The following is a 24180-nucleotide window of genomic DNA, read 5'->3' as shown; positions in this document are numbered from 1 at the left end:
CAGACACCTAAATCTGATACACAAGATGCTGAGCCTCAAACTCCTCCATTTAATCTGCTAAAACCTGAAGACATCCAAATTCCTTAAGTGCCTAGATTTCTATTGCTAATATTTCTCATGTGCCTAAGTTCTGCATTCCTTGCCACAGGATTTCCAACAGAATGACAGCACCAAGCTTATATGGAGCTGCTCCGAGAGCAAAGCAGTTCACACAGGTGCTTTTGGCTGTCCGTCCTTTTGACTAACCAGCTGATCAGCAGCTTGTGCAGTCCTCTTATAGTCAGATCTCGTTTGGATAGCTAACTTGTTGCTTACTGTTTTGGACAGGGGATAGTGAACGCAGAACTCCAGCTTCCTGCCAAGATCAGCAATGACTGAAAGCTGGGGTCATTTGTGAAATGTGTCAGTGAGTTTCAGTTCAATTATTTGATGACCCCACTGCAAAGTTAAATCACCATGACTAGTCTCCTTGGACCAGTGAAATAACCTCTCTGACCATAGCCTCAGCCCAGGGCTAGCATCAGTAGGGGTGAGGGACCAGGGGTGAGAAGCAAGCAAGGCATGTTGGAAAGGGGAATTGCAGGCAGAAAATGTTTCTTATCATTTCCACACTGTTATTTTTGGGGGATGGGAGAACTTCATAGCTGTTCTGGCATGGGTGTCTAAGGCTCCAGAAGTGCTAAATGAACGCATAAAAGTGAGAGGAGTCTATAGCTAAATCAGAAGTTCCAGTTCCAACTTGTGACATTGATTCAACCTCCAGCATTAGAGATCGGAGACCAGCAAAATAGAAAGGCAGGTAAATGAATTTCAGTCACATCCAACACCCATGAAGACAGCAGTGGGCTCCACAGGCTCTCCTTCATTTCAGCGTGAAATGACCAGCATGTATTCATCAACCACTAGAGGACTGTTATGAACACAAGATCTGCCTGAGTTTTTCAGAAGAAATGCTGAAGTCCAACATGAAACTTGAAGACAGGCCTGACAAGTCTTGTGAGACTCTGCTGCTAAGTTCATGTCTCAAGGCACCTTTATGCTTCTGTCCTCCCATGTGTTAGATGCAGACAGTCAGCCTGAGGTGGGAGCTATGGCTTTGGTGCATATGGTCATGCAGCAGGGAAAGACCGCTATGCAGCAGCCACAGACTGTCCCCTGGGACCCTGCACTCAGAGGAGATGTGCAAAGCTGCACAGTTACCCACTCGACTTTACCATCGTGGTGCCTTTTGCATCCCATAGACAGAATCTTTCTCACTAAAAATAAAGGTACTAAGAGATCTGTAAAGAGTCCAAAGCCCATGTGTGTCTTTCCTGCATGCCTAAGGGAAAGGCTGCCTACAGTGAAGGGTGTCACTGCCCTACTCTTCAGAAAGGCCATAGATAACTGCCCTCCTACCTAAATGGGTCCAGGGAATGTCTGTTTTGATGAACCAGGCTGAACGTTCCAGTCTCAGCTGGAGAGCTGCAGCTGAAAGCACAGGGAGGGTTGAATCTTCTGTAACAACGGGAACGCCAGAGACTGATTTCCTGTGCATTCTTTTTGCCCGCTGTTCAAGCGTATATATCTGGATGTGGCCAGAGAATCAGTCACTGCGGGCCAAGCACAAGAAAACTCCAGCTACACTAGGAAGAAGAGCAGAGGCGAGGGCAGTGGAACCGCTGTTCTTGCTTCTTGAAGCTGAAAGAAAGTCAAGAGAGCAGTCATGTAAACCTCTTTTGGCTGCCTAAAGCTTCCTGCACTTGCTAACACAGCCTTTGCCCAGAAGAGCCATTTCCTCAAGTCTGCCTACTTTGGCTTAGGTCCAGGCACAAACTCTCATTCCTGAATGATTGTTTTGTGCTCAAAGGTTGCATTAATGCACTGTTGTTCAAAGAGACAAAAGCAAGAGTCCCATATTGGTGGTGGACTCACAGAAGGACAGGGCTGTGGAACAGGCCCAGTGAGGTCTTCCAGCACAGAACAGTTGTCTCTGTAGCCAGGATACTCACAGTGTGTGCTTTGCCAAAGGATACCTTTCCTCCTTTCTGCCACAGGAGAGAGAACACGACTAAAGAAGCAATGGTTTTGTAGCAGCCTTGCAAGCCACCAGAATAAATATCTGAATTCAAGCTGCCTGCAGATCTCATCTGCCCTTGCAGTAGGAATGCTGGGGACCCAAGTGCTTGTGCCCTATGACATCCTTGTGATGGCAGATGGGATAAATGGAGGCTGCAAAGAACCCTGAGACCTGCTGTGTATTAGGTGGATTCATCTTTAGTGAGCTAGTTTCACAACAAACAGATGAAAACTGTGTCATGTGGATCTCATAGGTGAACCCAGTGGGCAAACTACAGATTTGGCCTTGAGTGTGGCCCCATGTAGGTTCAGCTGGTGAGGGCTGCTTGGGGTACTTGAGACCAGCCTGTCCTGCGTCCCCCTGCATGAAGGGCTATTTACAATACCTTTCACGAGCTGGCAGTTGTACTTGCTGTAGTTCCCCACAGAATGCAGATGCAGCCGGTTACCATGCTGTGTCTGAAAGAAGCTTTTGACAAGGAATATCTCATAAGGCGGAATGAGGACTTCCTTCTCTGATGTGTAGTAAGAAAAGCCTTGCACAGCTGCTCCCAGGCAAGTAGTCACTGTGAACAAAGTTTCATTCCCAAACTTCTGGGCTTCATTCCAGAGGCGGGAGGTGGAGGTGAAACGGCCAAATCGCACCTTGCTGCCTACCACGGCCTCAATATATAAGTCTTTTACACCCCTGTGCACCTGGTAGCACTTACGTTTTCCCATGCTCTCCTTGCTGCTCTGCCGTTGCTTCATTATCTGGATAGCAGTCGTTAGGTAAAAGTGAAAATATTTGAAACTGAAGTTGTGTCTGTAGTGCTCTGGAGAGCTTCCTGCTGTAGATGTGGCCCAGTTCAGCTGAGAGTGGAGGGAGGAGTTCATGGTGTAAGCCATGAGGACTATGGCATGGCTGTCATGCATCTCCCTCAGGAGACCTACAGGGCTTTTTAAGAAAGCCTCCCGAGCCTTCTTCCAGAGACTCAAATAGTCCTTGTTAGCAGCTATTTCTTTTTGGAAATAGTCTCCTTGCTCCAGTTCTTCCATCACCTGCTCTCTGCACCCCAAATACTGGTCATCAAAGGAATGCAAAGCCATATCCATCATGAGGTGGGACACAGCCTGCAACATAAAAGCAAATGAAGATTAGCATCAGAAGTGTGAACTTTTTGTGTATCTCTATGGATGCAAGCCAGGTTTTTCCCTACCATCTTCTTGCCTCTTTGTCATTATTGGCAGAGCAAGCACAGCAGGTAGGCATCTTTGACAAGACCTTCCTGAGCAACCTCAGGTTATTGTCCAAGCCCCACCTAAGGCAAACGCCAGCCAGGGTGCCAGAGTTCTTAGTTTATGTGGATCAGCATTAAAAACTTCAGGAGAGTTTGCTCTTCAGAGGGTGAAGGTATAGGTGAAGGTATAGAGCCTGCAGGACAGACCCATGGTCCATTTATTTCAATGTTCTGCTCATGATTAGTAAGTGGTTTTGAAGAGAGAAAGAACAAGCAAAACAATGTGGTTGGGACAGTGCAGCCTGAACACATCTCAGGGGTGAATTTCTTCTTCCTGTCTTGTCATACTTCTCAGACCTGTTTTGGCTCCAGAGAGTGATATTCAATACTACAATATAGTAGCGCTGTGCCAAAACTTGCATTCATCCAGTTTGTCTTAGTGAGGCCAGCTGGGCTTGTCATGTAAACAAACATTAGACACAAGTAGGGATTTACACAAATGGGTGCTATAACAGGAAAATAACCTCTAATATATCCCATCTATGAAATGGCACACTAATTATGTTTCTAGCATTTCTAATTAATAAAAAACTTGTGTAATAAGACCTAAGAAGTGGTGTGAGTTATGACATTGTTCTTTTTGCTTTTTGATCTCCTAGTAGACTAGTCAAGTACTGTAGTCAGTTGATAGTTAGTTGAATTCTATAAGTAGTTATTCACTTCATCCCAAATATTCAACCTAGACACGTAACCAAATTGATACCTTTATTAGCCTCTGAAGTTACAATGGCCCATAAACTATACATGGATTCAGTTTATTTCTCCATGATATGATAATTGCTTTGAGAGAAAGCTAAAAGGCAGTCACAAATAGTAGTGCAATATTGTCACTGTCCTATCCAACAACACACTGCTTTTGTCAGAGTCTCAACTGAGACAGGCTGGAAAATTAGAGGAACAGTTCCATGAGATCTACTCACAAACACACCCTGGTACTCCATCTGGCTCCAAACGAGAGGAAATTTCCAACCAAGTAGTTAAAAGGAATTAGGACAAATAAGAAATGGAACAGAGCACCTGAAAGCAGAAGAGTTTAAGCTAAACTCAGAGCTCCTTAAAGAACATGTTTCCAATAAAAAACAAAACAAAACAAAACACGTTTATTTCAGCAGTTTCACCATTTCAAATAAAGAACAATGTTTACCCCCTCTTACCAGCTTTTGCAAGGAGATCAGCAACAGAAGGCTGGCCAGCAGCACTGACATCCTAGAGTCCACCCAAGACACTCTAAAGAACATTGAGCTCAAGCAGAGGTCATTTACATCTGTTTCTTTCCCTTTTTTTCTTGAACTGGAAAATTCTGCAGTTTGTAATTTGCACTCAGTTTTTGGTGATGATTCTTCAACAAAAGATCATTCACCAGATTCTTACAGCAATTCAGAGGTTATTAGTCAAACCAAACAGACAATTTACTGGTAGAAGTGTGCCCACAATCCATAAAGAAGCATCTGATTGAGCCAATTCCAGCTGGCATTGATGTCCTTTGCCTTGATAGTTCTCTTAATTCCAAGATATCTGATGTTCTTGTTCTTGCAAAAAGGAAGAAAACTCTGGCTTGGAGAAGTCTAAGGCAGTTCTCTCCTGAGGAGTAATGTGTCAGGATGAGGTGGAGAGCACTTCCTGGTCAAGAGCTTAAAAAGCCCTTTTGAAGAAGTGCAGAGCTCTGATAAAGCCAACACAGAAATGCAGGGTAGGTTGGGATCCCATCTGGAAGCAGAGATAACGTAACTGTCCTCCTCCTTAGCTCCTCCTGGTTTCTAATAATGTGCTGCCAATCCTACCCTTACACCACTGCAGAGTGACACCTTGTTGAACTGTTTACATTGGGTACACTCAAAATGAGTGTGTAAATACAGATTCTATACTAAGACAAACCCCTCTCCAGTAGCTGCTTTCTAGTCACCCTTCCAAATAACGGCAGCAAGTTACTCACCTGCGAAGCTTCATGGCCTCTGATAACTCTTCTGCACGGAAAAAGAGCCAAAAGGACAGGTCAGGACCTCATTCTGACTACAGAGAAGTGAAGTCCATTTTCCATTGCCTGCTAGTGATAGGCTGGGTAAGGGGGCCACCTGCAGAGATGGTGTGATTCCCTGAGAAAGGAGATGTTTGTGCAGCTGCTTGGGTTCTGTGGACAGAGCATTTGCTGAATATTGCTGAAACAGAGTGAGAGGTGACATAAAGGTCTCATACTGGGTTGCTTTCAAAGTGATTTATAACACTGCACCAGATGATGCTGCTGACAGTATCTGCAGCCACTGGCGATACGAGGCGATGACACGAAGGATGATGCAAAGTGATAAATACAGCCTATCGACTTCTCCTTCTTGGAATTGCTCTGTTATCTTGGGCTGTATTTCAGAAAGCAGTTCTTCGACTGCTAAAAGTGAGTCCAGAGAAGGGGTTGTGAATTTATTCAGAGGCATCTCCTCTCCTGTTCAAGATAAAAAGGAGCTAAACTGTGACAGGCTCCAGCAGGAACTTGACAATCAGGATAAACAGCCCCACTAGAATGTTAATTCAGCTGCATGTAATCCAGTTGCAGATTGTCCCGCTTGCCTGTTTTTCCCTCCTGGCCTCTTAATGTATGCTGTACTATGAAGTGAATGAGGAAGAAAGCCCTTTTACATTTTCACATGCTTCGAAAACACCGTGGTGTACCATTTATCGCATGGCGATAAATACAGTGGCCATAAGATGGCAGCAGAGGATTTGCAATGCTACTTAAATCTGCATTGACCAGGTGAAAATCGAGCCCTTCCATTCCAGCAGTAAATTTGTAATCTGATTTGTGCACTCAGCTCCCCAAAGGCCGTAATGACTTCAGCCCATATAGAGATCTGGTGACACAGAGTACATGACATGATCAAGGTCTTCGTGTGTAGCTTCCCAGAAAAAAACAATTACTGAAAGGGAGAGAAAAATACAAAACAAAACTAACAGAAAGATGGAAATATAGACAGGAAGCTTGGTTTTCTTTTTTAGCAAACAAAACCATACAACGACAACAAAACCCCTAACTTGTTAGTACAGCAGATATTATTTCACTGATCTCTAGTATTTTTCCCAGCAAAATTTTCACTGCTTTCAATGATCACTTTGTTCATTTTTACCAGATGGCGTTCAGAGGAGAGTTTTGCTGTGAGCAGTGAAGCCCCATCAGTTTATGCCAATAGAGGAACCAGTCCCAGGTGTTTGACCAAGACAAGCAGAGGTATTTATTGACTGTTTTCTCCTTGGTCAAGGTCAGCACAGCTGGTGCAAGTCATAGCAGCTTGCCAAACAAAAGATGTTCACACTCACACTGGCAGCCATCTCTGTGGACTTATCTCCTGTCCTTACTTCAGGGCAAGGTCTTTCAGAGAAATGCTGAACTTGGTAGATGGTGAATCGGGAAAAGCCTGGCCCTCCTCTCCCTCACTGTCACGGTGTGCTGGGATCATGACCTGAATTTCAATGTAGTCACTTCTGATTCAAGCTGGAGCACAGGAGGAGAGAAGGAAGCCTCACACATCTGGATCCTGCTCTTCAGGGTTCATAGGAGCAGGCTTTATCTTCTAGGCATCCCTAACCACAGATAAAGGTTGTACAGGGGAACAGAGAAAAGCAGCACACCAACCTGCTTTACATAAGCAGTATTTATTGCAGTCAGCAGCTGGGAATGGCTGCACCAGTTTACACGCAACCAGAGAGATTCGGTCTTTCTCAGTTTCCTGAGGGTCAGCAGTCCCTGTCCTTCGAGATGGGATCTGCCTCTCAGGGAACATCAAGGGAGGCTGTGCAGAAAGTTACTAATGTATAATATTCATACAAGGGGACAGAATGAAGTAGTGCAAAGGGAAGAGGATATATAGTTTTTGTATATGTATCTATGAGAGAGATACAAGCTGCCTTGAATAAACCAAATGCTGACCCAACTTCAATCCATCCTTGAACCTATTTTCTTTTTGTTTATTTCATAAAGTTTATTGCTTTTTGTTTGCTTGCTTTTTTTGAAGCTGTTTAGCCACTTTTAGTTTCAAGCATAAATACTAAAGCATCAGAAAGGAACAGATTATTTTTTTGTTCTGCTTGGGTATATTCAGTTTCACCAGAAACCAACTGTAACAAAAATAACAAGAGATTTCCAAGTTACTTTTTACAGACAGTCATTGAATGCAGCATACAAATGGAAGGGCTCATCTAAAAGGACTCCTCAAACATACCTTTGGGGATTTATCTGTTATTGCTACACAGGCAAGTTTTGTGACCGAATAATCAGAAAAGTGTACCAGAAACTGATTTCTGGCTATGTAACAGTATTTCCACACTTCTATCCTTGCAAAATGATCCTACATTGGTACATATTTAGGGTGACTATTCTACCTGAAAATACTGAACTTTCCTAGTCATTGGACCAGGAGGCAGCTGTTCCGCCTTCTTCCCAGTGAGTATCCCAGAATCAGATCCATCACACTTATACATGTTGTGACATTCTCCTTCTATAATCCTCATGCATTTTGCGGAAGAAGACAAAACGTCTTGTTATGTTTCTATGACATACATTGATTTTCTTGAGAGGAATCACAGTTTGTTCACCTATTGTGTCCTGGAGATTCAAATGGAAGGAGGTAAGACAGAGTCTTCTCAGTCATTTCTGGTGAAGCAAAAAATACCACAAAAGACAACTGAAGAGAAAGATTTTTGATGAAAGGAAGAAAACTAATGCAAGCTCAACAAGTGGGATAATTATTGCCTTGGTGTTCTGAAGACGACCCCAGTCTAGATGTTTTTCTTCCCTCCTTCCCACCCACAACCTTCTTTCTCCTGGGGGGTTCAGAGTGGTCCCAAGCAAAATGAACGAAGTGACCATCCCATCCTTAGTATCTCCCAAAGAAACGGTTGTAGGCCATGGAAAATCCTATTTGGTCAGAGAGATAATCACATGGGGGGTAGTTTTCACAACGCTCATGCATCTGCTCCATTGGACTTTTGTAATACTCAATGTACCTGGAGTAGACAAAGAGAGAGATGCCATTCTGCAGATTCAGTCGATGTAGTTGGAGCGGTTTCACACCCATGATACTAATGTGAGAAGAGTGATTCCCCAGGGTGCCCCAACAGGAGACTTCTCATGTGAGTTAAACGTCTACTTACACAGGGATGGACTACTTAATTAATGCTGGAAAAAGTTGGAATTGAACCCAACTTAAAGCAATTGCTCTTGAGGTTTTATCAGCAAAGGAGACCACAGAAGCAGTTAGCAGGTTTTTTGTCCCCAACCCCATTCCCCAACTACCCAGGCATCTTTGTTGTTGTTGTTGCTGTTATTTATTTATTTCCTGCTTACCTTTATTTGCTCCCAGTTTCTGCTCACTTTTCCGCTAGCCATGATTTTCCTGTAGCTTAAGAAGTTTCCTCTCATCATCCTCACTTCTGTTGTTGACAGCATACTACCCCCACTCAGCTTTTGTTTTGCCAGGCTAAGCAAGCCCAAATCTTCTAGTCTCAGCTACACACTCTGGATGGACTTCTCAACTCCTGGTCCAGGTTTGGTTAATCTTTCCTGCTACAGGAGAAGTCCCACTGGTATCTCATTAATTTCTTATGGAAATTTCTGTATTGGAAAAAGCCTGCAGCACCCTTGAATTCCATTTCTTGCATCCATATTTCCAGACTAACCTTACTTCATGATCAAATAATACACCGAGTTGTCTGTCTACCTCAGTCCTTACCGATTAATGCTTAGACCAGAAGCTACTTTTACAATGCACCACCTGTAAGGGGGTAGTCAGTACAGTCAGTACAGTTGCTACTTCTGAATTTCATCTTGGTTTTAATCACTGCAGGTTTCAACATCAGTCAGTTCCTCTGCTACAATACTCTGATCGTCTCCTCTACAGATTGGGCCTCCCAATCTTCTATTATCTTAAAACAACGTTATCCTTCTAGTCCAAAGACGGATTGAATAAAAATTCTTTTTGCCACAGGCCTACATGAGACAATGGCTTAACAAACTCTTCCAGAAAATACATTAATAACATCCTTGGATGACCTCAAATTTCTCCAAATGTTTGTAGCTAGGATTTCTCCAAATCTTCATGCCTAGGATTTCTGCACAAATGGATGTTGGTTCTACAGCTTCAGAAAGAACAGCCAATCTGATCTAGCCTCATCCCTGCAACAGAGCTATGCTTCCTTTGTAGGAAGCCAGAGGCAATGACCAAGGCTCTGTGATGCTCATTATCCTGGAAATCAGCTCTGATGACCCTGCAGGTTAGAGCAGCTTCTAACATGTTTCCTGTTGTCCCCATGGCTAGCCCAGACAGTAATACTGTCTTCCTGGGAGGAATAACACAGTCCAGCTATGAGCTCTCAAAAGGATATTTATGAAAAAAAGAACCATTTATCTATCAATGCGTGTCTCCTACAACCTTTTTGCTTCTACACATGAAGGTAATCACATAAATGTACAACAAATTAATGCCTTGTCATGTCCTGTTGCCTTCCCACCCCCTCTTCAGAAAAGGTCCAGAGTCCAGCTCTCAGCCTGACTCCTGAGTTGTTACCGTTCATACAGACTGGATCTCTTCTGCCTCTTCACAAAGGCATTGGCAACTTCCTTTTTAATCTTGATGCCTACCAAGAGACAACACAGCAGGTTAGAGATGCAGGGCCATGGTCTATGCAAAACAAAGACCAGTCTAACCTCTGAAAAGGGACGGTCTACTCTCTTCACAAACAGATGGCTGTCATGGTCCATCCTCATTGCCCATTCATCTCTCCCCACCCCACTGTCCACTCAAAGCCCAACAGCTGGGCTCCTTCCTCACTCCATCCTGCACAGCTACACGGAGCAAGGCCTTTTCTGTCATAAACTCTGTTCCCTTATCACACAACATTATCTGAGTCCACAGCAAATGCGCAGAAGGCAAAGTCATGACAGCATAAAATACAAATAAGGAGAGAATGAAGGGAATGGCACCCTCTCTCCCTGGCCGCTTAACTTCAGGGTCTTGGCTTCTTTTCTATATTTTGACTCAGACTGAGAGTGATGTGAGATACCAGCCACCAGATATTAAAATGCCTCTAATGAGGCATAAGCAACAGGGGGCACATGGAAATACCACTGCTCACATGTGCAGAGTTCTATGAAAGGTGAAGGGTATAAAATAATGAGAGTAAACATCACCCAGGGAGAAGACATCACCCAGGGAGAAATACATGCAGTAGGTGCAAAGATCCTGGTGTTCAGGCACCTGGAGAACATGAAAGGTCTTTCTGCCATGACAGCAGTGGCCCCTGGTCTCCACTAACACACCGTGTCAGCACAGTTGCTTATTTGTTCCCTTGGATTTGTGGTTGTGCAAACACCAGGGTGCTGTGGAGCACCCCACAAACAGCAGGGAGAGCCACTTTGGCCCCCACTCCCAGCCAGGGCTCAGCACAGCACAGCACAGCCTGGCTCCATGGGACGGACCCGCACCAGCAGAGGTGTACACAGATGCTGGCACACCAGCAACACAGGAGCTGCACACCAATACATGTTTCAGCAGAGAAACTGGCAAACTGTCACTGTCACTGGGGGAACACAGTTTCTAAGACCTCTGTCTGTGGGGAGACGGTGGCATTTGTGCCCCTTCCTCATCATCGTGGGGTGTCTGACTGTGCTTCTGTTTGCCAGGTGAGAGATGCCCCCTCCCTAGCAAGCTGGGGTTTAGTCTGGATCAAAATAGCAACTACACAGAAACCGCCAATTAATGAGCTGTCAGAAATCACCACCTTTCCCTGAACACTCTTTGCATTTTTTTTTTTCTCTTTCCCAATCTGTGTTTGCATTGGCTCACTGGAGAAATACCAGCTTTCATGCTCCCCAGCAGCAATGTTATCCTTTAAGGTGTGAGAAAGGAGAGACAGGGAAGAACGAGGGGGATTTTCCATACAGATTTCTGCCAGGATCAGCTTGCTGCAGAAGCTGTGGACATCCCAAGGTGTGCAAATCCCCATGTCCCAGGCGACCTGACAGAGGAGGGACTGCAGCCCTCAGGAGCAGCCAAGGAAGGCGCTTGCTTTCAGGCTTTCCAGGTTGTGGGATTTGGCAGGGATGTCACAGCTTGTTGCTGTGTGGCACCAAACCTTTCTGCTCTGTGATCCTGCGCACCAGACTGGCTGCCCAGCAGATCCAAAAGACCAGTGCCTAGAGGCCCGGGGGCAAGTTCTGCTGTCTTAACAGCAGTCTGGGGACGCAGCAGTCACTTTGGATAGGTCTCTGAGGCCAGCTCAGAGAAGCCAGGAGACTGGCCGTGTTGCTCCACTCACATCACCCTGTTTCACGAAGGGCAGATGCATCCAGCTGTTAACAACCTGCAGGACTCACGTCTTGCCTGGGGGCTGCTCAAGGGTTGTGGCGATGCAGGCTATGGCACTAGCACACCCGGAGCGATGCTAGGCTGCTGGTGCAGGGAGGCTGACCGGGAGGTGACCGGGATGGTGTCCGGGACCAGCATGGTGTCTCCTGCCCCCATGGCTGTGAAAGGCAGCCCCTCTGTTTGCTGCAGGTGCTCCTGCACCTCAGGGACTGCAGTGCTGAGGGAGCAAAAAGGGAGCAGCTAGCGGGACTCAGCATGGTTCTTGTTCATCCCTTGAACCTATTAAAGGGAAGAAGGAAAATAGATGCAGGAGAATGGAGCTGAGCATTGATCACAACGGTATACTCACTGGCAGCGCTGGGAGATTCTGAGTGGTCTTTGGGATCTGGAAGACAGACAGACAGACAGAGAGGAGTTTGCTTGCAAGTCCTCCTCCTCCTCTGCTCCACTCTAACTGAATCCCTCTGCCTACTGGGTGGATCCAGCTCCCCCCTTTCCCAGAAGCCCATTCCTCCCAAAAAAAGGGTTTTATTAAGACCCACCATTTAGGAATAGAATTCTTCACTACACCAAATTCACCCATTATGCCTGGATTTGTTTAATTTCAGCTTCCTCTGAGTCAAATTAAATGACACAATAACCGTATAACCACTGTGGAAGCTGGAGGAAGACCTTCTTCCTTCTCCTTCCCCACCCTTGCTAAGAGCAGGGACAGCTAGAGCTAGGGGACCATTTGAGCAAAACCCCAAATTTGGACTGAACCTGAAGATAGCTGAGCATTTCCGCTATCTTTGGAAAGAGAGGTTTCCTTAACTCTAGGGAGAAATCACAAACTATTGATAGGGAAGGGAAATAGGGCTGAAAATTAGGAACAACTCTACCCTCACAGCTTTGTGGCTCAAGGTTGAGCCACCCTCCCAAGCCCTCACCAGCCCTCCCAAGAGGAATTTACACACTATATTTCTGTGTTCAGTTCTAATCTTAATCCTTAATCCTTAATGCTCCCTGCAAACACCCAAGGAAAGCATCCTCTAAGAGAAATGGTAGGTCTCCTAATCTTGGTTCTCCCACACTGCCCTATTTCACAATTTTTTTCTTCGACTTGAAACAGTTTTTCTGTTTCATATTTTTCTTCAACAATGTCAGTTCTACCCAAGTCACCAGGTATTTGGCATAAGTGTATTTATGGGCAGAAAGAGGGCTCTAGAGACCAAAAAGGATAACAACTGTGCTTAAACAAAAACTTTGTATGAAAAGGGTTGCGTGTATTTTTAAGATATGGATACATTCCTTGGATTTAAAAAAAAAAAATAAATTAGAAGTTACTCCAAGGCCATTAAGCAATCTGGAATAATAATAACGACAAAAAAAAAGCAGATATGTACTCAAGAGTGAAAAAGGGGGAGAGGGACTGACAGATCAAACAAAATACATTTGCCAGTATTGAATCATGACATATCTGATGCCAAGGACTGAATGAAACTTAACTCTGAATGGGATAATACAAGAAAAGACAGGGCCCTCTCCTGCTCAGCTTCTCTTTTCCTGCTGTAAAGGGAAAATACTTGTTTTTCTGATCTATCCCCCTTCCCTCTCCATCAACTATAGAGCTGCCACTACATGACTGTCTCTTGATCATAAAGTCACCGTGGCTAAATCACCTTCAAGTGTGATGTGCTCTTATTTCAGTGGGACAACTCCCTTTTTTTTAACCACCAATAGAGGCTTTTTTCCTCCAGAAGTTCTCCACATCCCACATTTCCCTGCAGGTGAAGGCTTGACTTGGTGCCTATCTTTCTGATCCTACACCACTCCAGGGCTGGAAGGCACAAAATCCCTCTCCCTGTGGTTGACACAAATCTGCCTGCAGCTCAACCCTCTTACTCAAAAGCGAGCATCCAGCATACCTTTGCCAGTTCACCTAAATGCTAAACTGGTTTAATGCTCAAACATATTAAAATGCCTGAGTTCTCTGCTGCAATTCAATGGTGCAACTTGGGGGGGGTTGACCAGTGGAAGAAAGTGCCCAGCAAGAGATGAGGCTCTCTATCCCCAAGCCCTCTCTCATCCATGACTCTGTCTCTCCGACAGAGATCTGAAGTTGTGCAATGACCGGCGGTGCACCTCCTCCCCCCGAAGCTGTGCGTCTCTCCCAGACTGAAGGGAGGCTGGTGGCAAGCTGCAGGGTTGAGCAGCTCTCCCAGAAGCCTTGCCGGGAAGACATCCCCTTACCTTTCTCACAACAGCAGAGTGCTGCCAGGGCCAGAGTCACGATCAGCGGTGCCAGCAGACTCCTCATGTCTTCTTTGGCTGCGCTAGTCTCCCTAACCTCAGAGCTTTCCTGGACGTTACTGAAGTTCTCCGGAGCTTGCTTTCGGGCAGCAGTTTATATCCTGTGATCGCCTGGAGGGATCGGGGCTTTGGCTTGTGTTCCTGTGTCTGAGCTCCAAAACAAAGCCCATCCTTTCGGCCAGGAGATACTGGGTCCTGGCAGCCACTTTGACATCCATCTCAGGACTCATGGCATTTCCAGAAGATTTTATCTGAGGTTTTGAATGGGACTGTTGAAGAAAAACAACTGGATAAAAAAATCAGTTTTATTATAAACATGAAAATCATTCAGCATCTTGCCAGAAAGCCAGGGGAGTGACCAGCACACCCTGGAGTAGAGCAGCTCCTTTTGTGTGATAGAGCTCTCTCATGTGGAAAATCAAATGAGACTGAACCCAATGGTGACTCTTTTCCCCCACTCCATCCTGACCCATTCCTCTGAAGGTAAAGAAACCCATGAAACAGTTTTCATAGGGCAAACACGCAGTAGATTTTTTGCTTCAGTTTCACCAAACCACTTCAGAGAGCTGAGATTTTTATACTGTTGGGAGCTTTAGTAGTTAGTTTGGGGAAGGGTCTTTCTTTTTTCTCCCTGGAAATCTTCCTAGTATGGAGGCTGTTAGTTTGGCTTGTCTTGTCTAAAACTCAAATAAACCTTTAAACTCCAAAAGTGTTTTATTCTTCAGGACTTGAGTGGCTGTGGTTGCCTGGTATGTCAGGAGCCCTGCATGAGCTCTTCTACAGCCTATCTACCAATAACCCCACACTCCCCAAATCCACCAGCCAAGTTCCCAAAGCCATGTCCCAAACACAGCACATGGATTACATTTTCCTCCACCTCACATCCAGTCCTCCTTGGCCCCACATGTGGGGGAGACATCCAAGGGTTACAGAATTAAAGCCTAAAAGGCTCCCAAGGCCAGTCAGAGCCATTAGGGATTGTGCCAATCCCTAGAAACACTGTCTTTTAGTTTAGAGAAATTTCAGGATTAAAAAAAAAAAAAGTCTAACTCTTCTACAGTCCAGGAAAGACTGAATATGTATACTAAAAACCTCCAGCAAAAGTATCTTAAAGAGCAACACTTTAAAAATAAATAAATATCTAAAAATAATAAGTATTCTAGGAAAGTTATGCTTCCAAAAGAAAACTTGAAAGAATATAAATATACAATTCTAGTAATCCAAACAGCTTTACTTCTCTTCCCAACTTTTCCCAAGCTTTCTAACCAGCATGTAGTCTCTTAAACATTTTTGGTTATTGCTTACACTAACGAAATCCCACAGAAATCTCTGGTATTATTCATTATTTATACTGGTAAACCGGAGGTTGAAATCACCAGATATTTCTTGACACAGACTCAGACAGCACTAGCCCTGTGCCTTCCATTTTGGTAGTGTCACAGTGTCAAGTCAAACCCAGACACTGCAGACTTGTTGACTTTAAGGTATGAAAGTTTTGCCCTGGTTCATGATCTCCATGCCCTCGTTCAAGATTCACCTACTTGGGAACATGCAGAACAAGTGTGGGTGCAAATATACCTAATCCGTATGGCTTTTTTTCCTTAAACTCATTTATCTCTCACTTTTTCCTTTGGACAAAACTTTAGCAGCTGTCAGGTTGGAGTTTCCTATTAGAAGTGTTTTCAATAAATAAATCACATTTCTTTCCAGAAGTTCATCTTCAAAGCTGGCAAAGCCTTGAAGCATATTTTGCAAGATGTGTGTTTCTAATGTGGCAGGTAGATTTGGCTCTAGACTTAATTTCACAGAATAGTCAACAATTTGATACTTTATACCTCATAGCCTTTGATAGCATGCCATGAATCTTTCCCACCTTTATAATTTGCAGGTGCCTGTGGAAGCCTGGAGATGTGAATATTGAAACCAGCTGTGCTGAGCTGATATAGAAGATGTTATGTCTCCTACACACCCCACACCAAGGGGTTTCTGAGTTGCTGTGGCTGCTGACCAGCCCAGAGCAGTATTGAATTCTTGGGCATGTCAGCACTGGTGCTTCTTGGCCTGCGAGGCTCTGCAAGGTGCCCTGGTGCCTGTGCTGGTGACAACCCGACAGTGGTCACGCTCATGCCCCAATGGGCCGGGAGGTGCTCAGCAACCTCTGCACAGGGTCAGGGCACACCTTGATTTCGAATGAGTTATGAACAGTAAAATAAAATTGTTCTAGGTGAACAAAGTTGGGCTTAACCCCAAACACTGGGTTTCTTTTATTTATTTTATTTACTACCTGGAGCCCCTCTTCACCTTTGGTTTCTGCAGCTTTCTTGCACTACGAGAATCATTCCAAGTGGAAGTAAGGGCATGAAAGGGGATTCCAAAAGGAAACATGAGTAAAGTCCGGGTCACACACTTCTTTCTACAGGAGCACCCTACATCAGGACCTGAGGGTAGCTGGATAGACAAGATGCAATTTACAGGCTTTTTCTGTCACAAACTCTTGCCCTAACTTTGTTTTTAAGATTAAACAGGCACCTTCTGAATTTTGTTTCCCCAACTGAGGAAAGATATTATAGATTTCATTTTCAAAAAGTGCATCTCACCCTGCTTTCTGAACACCATGCCATTTTAAGATGTCTTAAGACTGGGAACTGACATTTGCCAGTGACCTCTAAAAGAAGCCACTTGTAGACCCTGGAACAAAAACATTGTAGATCCTTTAAAACTCGTGTGATTGCAAGGTAGTGATTTTTTTTCCATAATCTGCACCAGATTCTATGATAAACAAATTCAGCTTCTTCGTGGAAAATCGCACACCCCCTCCAAAATACTGTGACTGATGAGAAGATAGTATCAAACCAGCAATTTATTGTGTAGTAAACACCCACATCCTGAAATCTCTCTGATCTCTGCTACATCAGCTCAGCGCTAATTAACACAGTTTAGGAATCCATGGCTACATGGGAGAGAAGCAGCAGGCAGGATAACATACAGGGACACAAGCAACTGAATATGTTTCAGAGCCATTGCATTTTTTGGGAGGATACCCTGGGCTCCAGGCCCCAGGGTGGGGTCAGGTCATCCTTCACTTAGTCCTCCTCCGCTCAAAATAGTGCCTGTAAGCAGCAGCATAGCCATGGCGAAAGGCGTACAGTTCGCAGGGGTAGTAGTCATCGCAGATCTCCCTCTGACGTTCCTGGGGCGCCTTATTACGCTCCCTGATCCTGCAAAAGTAGGAGAGATGAGTGGTAAGTGCTGCCATCTTAAATATCTGTCTACAGCCCTTTCCTGTCCCACAGTCCCCCACCAGGATTAAGGGTCCATCACCAGATTCCATCATCCAGCTACCAAGGTGTTAGCATGCCAGCTCCTGTGTTCAGGAGAAGCGATGTGACTACAACAGGAGCATTTTGCCTCCTCAGATAACCTTTTATTTCAGGGCTAAGTAGGGTGATGGGGAGAGGGGGATGGCTCCTGCCTCAGTCTGAGGAAGTGTCCTCCCTCCGCAGCTCCCCCAGACTGCTGCCTTCAGCTCTTCTGCTTTTCCCCAGAGCCACGCATGGAACAAAGACCTGAAACATCCTGCAAAGGGGCCACCTGGTACTGTGGAGAAGGTTTGCCTTGACACCTCGATAGGAGATGATTTTTGTGCTTCAGCTTTTATTTTCACAAGCCCTGCATGAAGCATGAAACTGCCTATATCTGCTTTTTATAGATGAGGCAAGGAGGCCCCCAGATGACCCTGTGATTTAGAAAAGGTCATGCAAATTCTGCATGAGAGCTGAGGACTAGAACAAGATCTCAAACTGAGCTTCCTTTCTGGCCATCCCACACTGATTCCCTCTCCTTCTGTTGGTGTTTCCTTCAGACAAATTAAGCAGATCCCTCCCAGCACATGACGTCCTCAAACACAAGGACTCGCTCTCTGCTATCTGAGTTCTGGCTTCTCCCAGGGTTGAGGACTTCAGGGGCACCTCACACCGAGAGAGGGGCTGAGGCTTCTTAGAAGTCACCATGGCTTTCTCCCCTAGTACCAGTCTCTGCCCGGCAAGGAGAGACCTCTCCCCACTCCCATCCTCAGTGTCCTGAGGCCGTAACATACCTCTCCTGAGTGATGGCTTCTAGTCTTGTGTTAGGTCGTATGAAGTCATTGGCCCTTCGCCTGCTGATGAAGGGATCTGAGAAGGCAAGGGGTTGTTCAGAGTAGATAGACACTTTTTCAAGGCCAGATTTCAACAAAAGCTAGCTTCTGCATTTATAACAGCCTCCTTGTCTGCCCTCCCAGGCACAGTGAAACCCAGGACCTTTTAATATTCCCTGCTGTCCACCCCACTGGTTCATGCATAGGCTCTCCCTCTGGCTTGTGTAGCCTGTATGGAAGTGCACATGCTGCTCTAACTCTGCTGTTAGTCAAGACGCCCAGGGTAAAGCTACTGTGATTTTCCTGCCACAGCCCCTCTGAGTGAGTGGAGCTTGGCCAAGAGGTAGGTGCCAAGCTGCGCAGACCGTGGGAGGTCTGGGCATGCTCAGTAGAATTAGTAGAATCATGAAATTATAGGTAAAAACAAGAAGGGCCCAAGTAAGCCTATCTGCCTTCAAGGTTAGGCAGTCACTGAGCAGTCTGTGTGGCACTCTTGGACTGAGGTGCCTGAAGGTCCTTTCTGTCCTTTTTGAGAAACATCACGGTCCTATTGCAGAGTTCAGGAGTCTGTGGATGTCTTTGGCATTGGCTCCCACACGTGCCTTTGTGCTTCTGACCAGCTGTTTTGTGAAGTCCTTCTCCCCGATGGTCTAATTTCTTTTTAGTTTCAAACCATCTGTTCTCTAACCTCTCCAGGTTATTGCTTGTTCCATGGTAAGACTCTCCACCCTTTCATGCTTCTCCTGTGACACTAACTCTCTCTTCCAGACCAAGGATCCCTCCTGCCCACACATCCCACCTACTTCTTCCAAGATGCTGGGAGTAAGGATCTCCCTGTCTCTGGGGAAGTACAAATCATGTCACTGGCTTCTGCAGTACCTCTTTCCGTGCTCATCACAGGGCTTTTTGAGCAATATCCTTTTCTAGTGTCACTTAACCTGTTTTAGGTGGATGCATGAGTTCATGATTCTTTGTTTTCCAATTTTCATTATATTCTTTGCAAAACAAATTGGTATGCACTTGTGCCCAAACATGTGAAGTCTTTTTGAACTCTCTTCCTATTCATCCTGCAACTCCATCACCCAGTAAATTCAATTTCCCTGGGCTGAGTGGCTCTGCCTATTTAATCTCCACAGTAAAGTACAAGGAAATGGTCTTGGAGATGTCTGTAGCACAATTCAAATTCAAGAAAATAGTAAAGCAGTCTCTTACTGAGATACTCATGGGATTCCATGCTCTCATGGGACTCTGGGAAAAGAAAGAGTAAAACATGTGGTAAGACACTGTATTGATGGGATTCAGAGTCTTTCACACACCACAGATCAATAGAACACGCACACAGAAATCAGAGAAGCCAGGTTTTAAGGCACCTGTTTAAAAGGAAGAGAAAGGGATCAGTGGCGTGACTCAGCAATTATATGAGGAGTTCAGGGTGTTCAGGAGTTTAGAATGGAGCAACCTGGTGTCTTAGCCAGGAACTCAAGGCTTGTGCTTGGTCTTCCAGTGTGTGATTCTCAAGCATAGTTCCTCACCTTCATGTTCCTGACACTACAGTGGATATGATACCTGCTTATCTTCAAAGTCTGCATGCGTGCATAGGGAATGGATTAGCATAGTGGCATGTGCTTGACTCCTGCATGAAACGGCATCTTAATTCCATCAGCATGGAACTGTGTGCCTGACAGGAAAAGGGGGCTGATATTACAAAAGGAGAAAGGGAAATCTCCCCATTAACAAGGAAGAATTAAGAATAAGAACTCTTATTGTAGTCCAGACAACAGAGGGGCAGAAAGAGGAGCAGCCTGCGATGTGAGCTGGAACAGAGAGGAAGGAGCTGAAGCATCCTGGACCACAAATCACGCCTGAAGCTGACAGCTCTGGAGCAGGGCTAGGATGGTCTGACACAAGGGCAGAAAAGCAGGCAAGAGATCAAGTTAAGGGGAAAGAAGACACAAAGTTGAATAAAAAACATCTAAACAGAACCCAAGATGTCTGCAGGTTGGAGTGATCACTCTACCCAGTAAAAAAGGTCACCTACCATAGCAAGTAGCAGCCATCACCAAGACAGCCAGGACCGTAAGGACGATGAGAGTGCGCATTGTGCCAGTGCAGGGAGGAATCTCTCACTCTGTCTCCCTTGCTGTGTCTCGCTCTCTTCCCACTGAGGGCAGCTGGAGATCCTGGGCTGCCTGCAAAATTAGCAGTGGAATGTTTATTATGAAAACAGAGCTAGGAGGGGGCCCATGAAAGAGCCTGGGGAAGGCGACAGCTGGCTGGTACACACTCTTTAGGGAGCCATTACAAAACATCCTCTATTAGCAGATTGAATCAGGTTTCGGGAAGGAGGGGGCATGCCCCCTTCCTCTCCCAGTTCAGGGCTGGGGGCCATAATTCACAGGCAAGCATGTCACTAGCACTCCACGCTCAGAAAAGCTGGCCTGCACAAGTGGAAGGAATTTCAGGGGCTGCCGTGGGCCCAGAGGGAGAGGTGTGTGCTGATCCCAAATGTAAATGTTTGCCTTTCTAATTTTTTCTCTGATCTGCCCTCTTTGCCCTCGCCATCCTCTGTTTGGATACACCCAGCCCAGACTGTTCTGTCAGCTTTGCCAACAGAGACATGGAGAATGAGGCTTCAAACACTCCGTCCCCTCTTGGCCCCCCCTCCCTCCAGCTGGCCCCTGCTGCGGTCCGAGCCTGCCAGTCATCAGAGGAGGAATCCAACCCTACTGCCCCTTCCCCTCTCCTACTTTACTGCTCCAGGAGTGACAAGCAGCAACATAGAAGAATCCCTTCTGCTGGAGGGATCATGATTTTTGCATTGAGCAGCACCCAGAACTCTATCTCTCCAGGTCCTCACTGTGGTCCTGACCCTACCCTGCTCTTCCAGCCCAAGGGACAACAACTTGGTGAAGGCAGAGGTAACCATGTCTCTCAGGAGTGCTGTCCCTCTGGTCTAGCACTAGCAGTCCTTGCCCCACTGGGCACCAAAGTCAGATGTCAATGCGAGGCTTTTCAGCTGGGATGAATCTCCCACGCCAGCATTCTCTGGGAGCATTACCTCACCTTCTAGCACCCAGAGAGCTTGTCTGGGACCAATGTCATGGACAGCAGCTATGGACAAAAGATGGGGTGTTCCCCTCTTCAGCTCTGTGGTACAGTAGGAGCGAGTGAAAGAAGAAGGAAGGAGTTAGAGAGATGGCCATCCCTGCTGGGTGAAAAGCAAAGGGGAGTAGTTTGCTAGAGGCAAGACAGGGAGGGAAGGTGGGTACCCAGTGCCTGCCAGCCCTCCTCCATGGCAGTGGTGGGGCTGGGACCATTCACACTGCCTGGGGATGAGCCTAGGGTACAGTAACCATTGTTAGGTCTGATCCAAGCCGTGGCGACCACCTCTTTTGTCCATGTACATGCAGGCATCAGGATTTCTCACTGACAGGGTGCAGGCTGAGTGCACTCTGGGTGCAGACCGTTCCCCCCCACCCCAAGCCAGTGTGGTGGTGTCACTGCTGTCACCTGCAGAGGCCAGTCTGGGGAGCCACGCTGCAGGTGACACAGCCAAGAACTACAGGGACAGCTAGCCAGAGCCTAACACTTCCAATGGGGAGTGAAACTTCAGTGGAACGAGATTAATCGGGGCTTTACAACTTACCCTTTCAATGCCAAACTCATGGCCCTTACCTGAAGCCGGTGGCCTCTGAGAGAGAAACTGAGCAGGGCCTTCAGCTTCAGACCAAAGAGAAAGGATTGCTTTTCTTCCCCATTATCCCACCCCGTGCGGAGAGCAGCTCAGTCCTGTACCATCAATGCCCCCCATACCGTCCACATCCTGCCCCTTCAGTGCTCAGCCTGAGATGAGGAGGAAAACTAGGTTGTGCTGGGGCAAAAGCCAGAAGTCTGCTATAGACACAAGGTCAGAGGAGAACTGAGACTTTTCTGCTGCCCCTCTGTGCCCTGCCACTCCGGTCTCTTTAAGGGAATTCTCTGCTCTGGGATTGTTTACATTCCTTAGAGCCCACGGTTTTGGAGTTAGTGTTGAATGTGGATTTTATAGGTTTCCTGGATGTTTTGCACACTCTGGGAGCTCATGGGAGCTGCCAAGAAAGGGAGGCTTGAGGGAGAGGCTGGAGGAGAGAGCCCAGCGGGAAAGCAGTGGGGCACAGAAAGGAAGATGCTGGGAGTACTTTAGAGTGAAGGTGAGGCTGCACAGTGGGAAACTCCAACACGCTTTCCAGCCAAACCCTCTTTATTTATCTGTATTCACTCAGGGCAGAGCACTCTGCTCCCTGGAAGACTCTGCTCCCATTTCAGAGGACTCTGAATGCCTCCCAGAATGCCTGGAGCATCCTCTGCCATCAACCACAGGAGAAGAGCCACAAACACCACTTTAACCCAAATGTTTCATTTTTCACCACAGAGGCAATGCATTTTCCAAGGCATGAATGAACATGCTGGCTACACAGCCCTGTACCAACAAATCTCCTTCGGGGAACACTTTCCCTTGCAAAAGTACATCTCCTTTCTACTACCCCTGCACTCCATACTTCTCCAGCACACATCTCCCCTTCCCAGCATCAGTGGGCTGCCCCAGAGGTAACACACCACGCAGCACAGTGAGCCCAATCCCCCTGCTTTCTAGCAGCATCTGCTGGTTACAAATAAAGAAAGAGGAGCTGAGATGAATTGCCTGCAAATGCCAGGGAAATCTCCACAGTCCCCCAAATAAAGGGGAGATCAGAAAAGCAGCCCTCTGACTTGTCTCTTGCTGGAGTGGAGAATCACAAAGTTAGGCACACCATAGCAACCACACCTAACATTTTGCAGCTGTGAAGCACCAGCAAAGCATTAATAACGAGCAGCCGTCCAGGAAAAGCAAGGCGGTCCCTGCATACTCACTAAGCCGTCGCTTCCCCGCCAGCCTGCAGCTCTTGTCTGAGGGGGCAGCTCTCCCAGCGTCCTGGACCCTGGACTGAAGAAGAGGCCTTTTATTTATTAGCATTGATCAGTGACTCCTCCCCTCTTCTGTCTCCCACTCGATCCACCCCCAGGCTACCACCTTCTCCATCAAAAACACCTTCTGCCCACGGCCAGGAAACCAACAACCTCAAGGAACTGAGCCAAGAGGGAGAGGAGAGAGCCAGAGCAGACACCAGGGGCTAGTGGGGGCACAGCCACATCCAGGCTGCCTTTCTGTGCCCAGGAGCAGTGAGTGGACAGAGGTCTGAGGACAAGCTCCAGTGTCCCTCTTTGCAGCAAGACCCCCGCTCTTCCACCCCCTCCTTCCCTGGCCGTGCTCTAACTAGAGCTGCACTGCTGGCCAGGGCACCTGTTCTTCCATGGGGAGCAGGAGGCCAGGAGCCTTCTCCCATCTCCTTTCATGCTCCTTTCGCAACTGTCTGATCCCCTCTCCTAATGGCAGGCTAATGTCAGACTGAAAACTCATATAACAAAGGTGTCTGCTTTTGGAGTCAGCTCTGAAACCTCCAAAAGTGACAAAGCCTATGAAGCAATGAGCTGGCTTACACAAACCCAAGCCCCTGAGATGCACCCTTGCTGCTCACACCAGACCCACAGCAGTGCTGGACAACACATCAGGCAACCCAGGGCATGTGCTTGCTGGACTGGGCTATTGGGCTTCTGGCTCTGCCTGCACCTGAGCCAAGAGCACACATGCACCATGCTGGGATGCTGAACCCGTGCTGTAGCAACCCACAGCAGTGCTCCCTCACCCAGCAGAGATCCACGCCTGGTGCATGCTCAGCATGGGTGCTGGCAGGTCCAGTCCTTAAGTAAGGGTAGGCACAGCCTGAGGGACTGAGCTCAGCAGAGGTGAGATGGAGGGGATGACCAGCTGCAGAATCAGTGGCTCGGGAGATCACATCTATTCACTAACCAAACAGCTGGTGAGTGTGGCTTGTCTGGTCCAGGGAAAGAGCAAGTGTGGCCTGACTGTCAGCCTTGGTTGCAAAACAAAAATGATAGCATAACTTTGGAGTTAAAGAACCAAATGATTGGGACAGAGATGGGATTTGCTGCACTTCTATAGGACACTTTGTCACCTTACAGCTAACAC

The 24180-nt window shown here is 46.6% G+C and overlaps 3 protein-coding genes across 4 annotated transcripts; all 3 read right to left on the bottom strand.

The window, feature by feature from the left end:
- Positions 1 to 1550: 1550 nt before the first annotated feature.
- ART4 (ADP-ribosyltransferase 4 (inactive) (Dombrock blood group)) lies at positions 1551 to 4949 on the bottom strand. The gene is made up of 3 exons (XM_075498455.1): positions 4493 to 4949; positions 2445 to 3171; positions 1551 to 1680 (listed from the first exon to the last, which is right to left on the bottom strand). Exons 1-3 carry the CDS (start codon positions 4574 to 4576, stop codon positions 1586 to 1588), a joined length of 906 nt encoding a protein of 301 aa, XP_075354570.1. The 5' UTR covers positions 4577 to 4949; the 3' UTR covers positions 1551 to 1585.
- Positions 4950 to 8192: 3243 nt separating this feature from the next.
- On the bottom strand, positions 8193 to 14016 carry LOC142404656 (osteocalcin-like). Its single transcript, XM_075491652.1, has 4 exons — positions 13919 to 14016; positions 12036 to 12071; positions 9887 to 9956; positions 8193 to 8327 (listed from the first exon to the last, which is right to left on the bottom strand). Exons 1-4 carry the CDS (start codon positions 13983 to 13985, stop codon positions 8198 to 8200), a joined length of 303 nt encoding a protein of 100 aa, XP_075347767.1. The 5' UTR covers positions 13986 to 14016; the 3' UTR covers positions 8193 to 8197.
- A 2804-nt stretch (positions 14017 to 16820) lies between these two features.
- Positions 16821 to 23076, bottom strand: MGP (matrix Gla protein). 2 transcript variants are annotated; one of them, XM_075498444.1, is made up of 6 exons: positions 23004 to 23075; positions 21177 to 21260; positions 20152 to 20302; positions 19326 to 19361; positions 18075 to 18150; positions 16821 to 17196 (listed from the first exon to the last, which is right to left on the bottom strand). In XM_075498444.1, exons 3-6 carry the CDS (start codon positions 20210 to 20212, stop codon positions 17058 to 17060), a joined length of 312 nt encoding a protein of 103 aa, XP_075354559.1. In that variant the 5' UTR covers positions 20213 to 20302; positions 21177 to 21260; positions 23004 to 23075; the 3' UTR covers positions 16821 to 17057. The 2 variants fall into 2 exon arrangements, with proteins under 2 accessions (XP_075354559.1, XP_075354548.1); XM_075498433.1 differs by lacking the exon at positions 21177 to 21260 and having other exon boundaries at positions 23004 to 23076.
- Between the last annotated feature and the right edge of the window lie 1104 nt (positions 23077 to 24180).

This window comes from Mycteria americana, chromosome 1, assembly GCF_035582795.1.
Source record: "Mycteria americana isolate JAX WOST 10 ecotype Jacksonville Zoo and Gardens chromosome 1, USCA_MyAme_1.0, whole genome shotgun sequence".
Taxonomy (NCBI): Eukaryota; Metazoa; Chordata; class Aves; order Ciconiiformes; family Ciconiidae; genus Mycteria; species Mycteria americana.
This window is presented reverse-complemented; position numbering and strand designations above follow the sequence as displayed.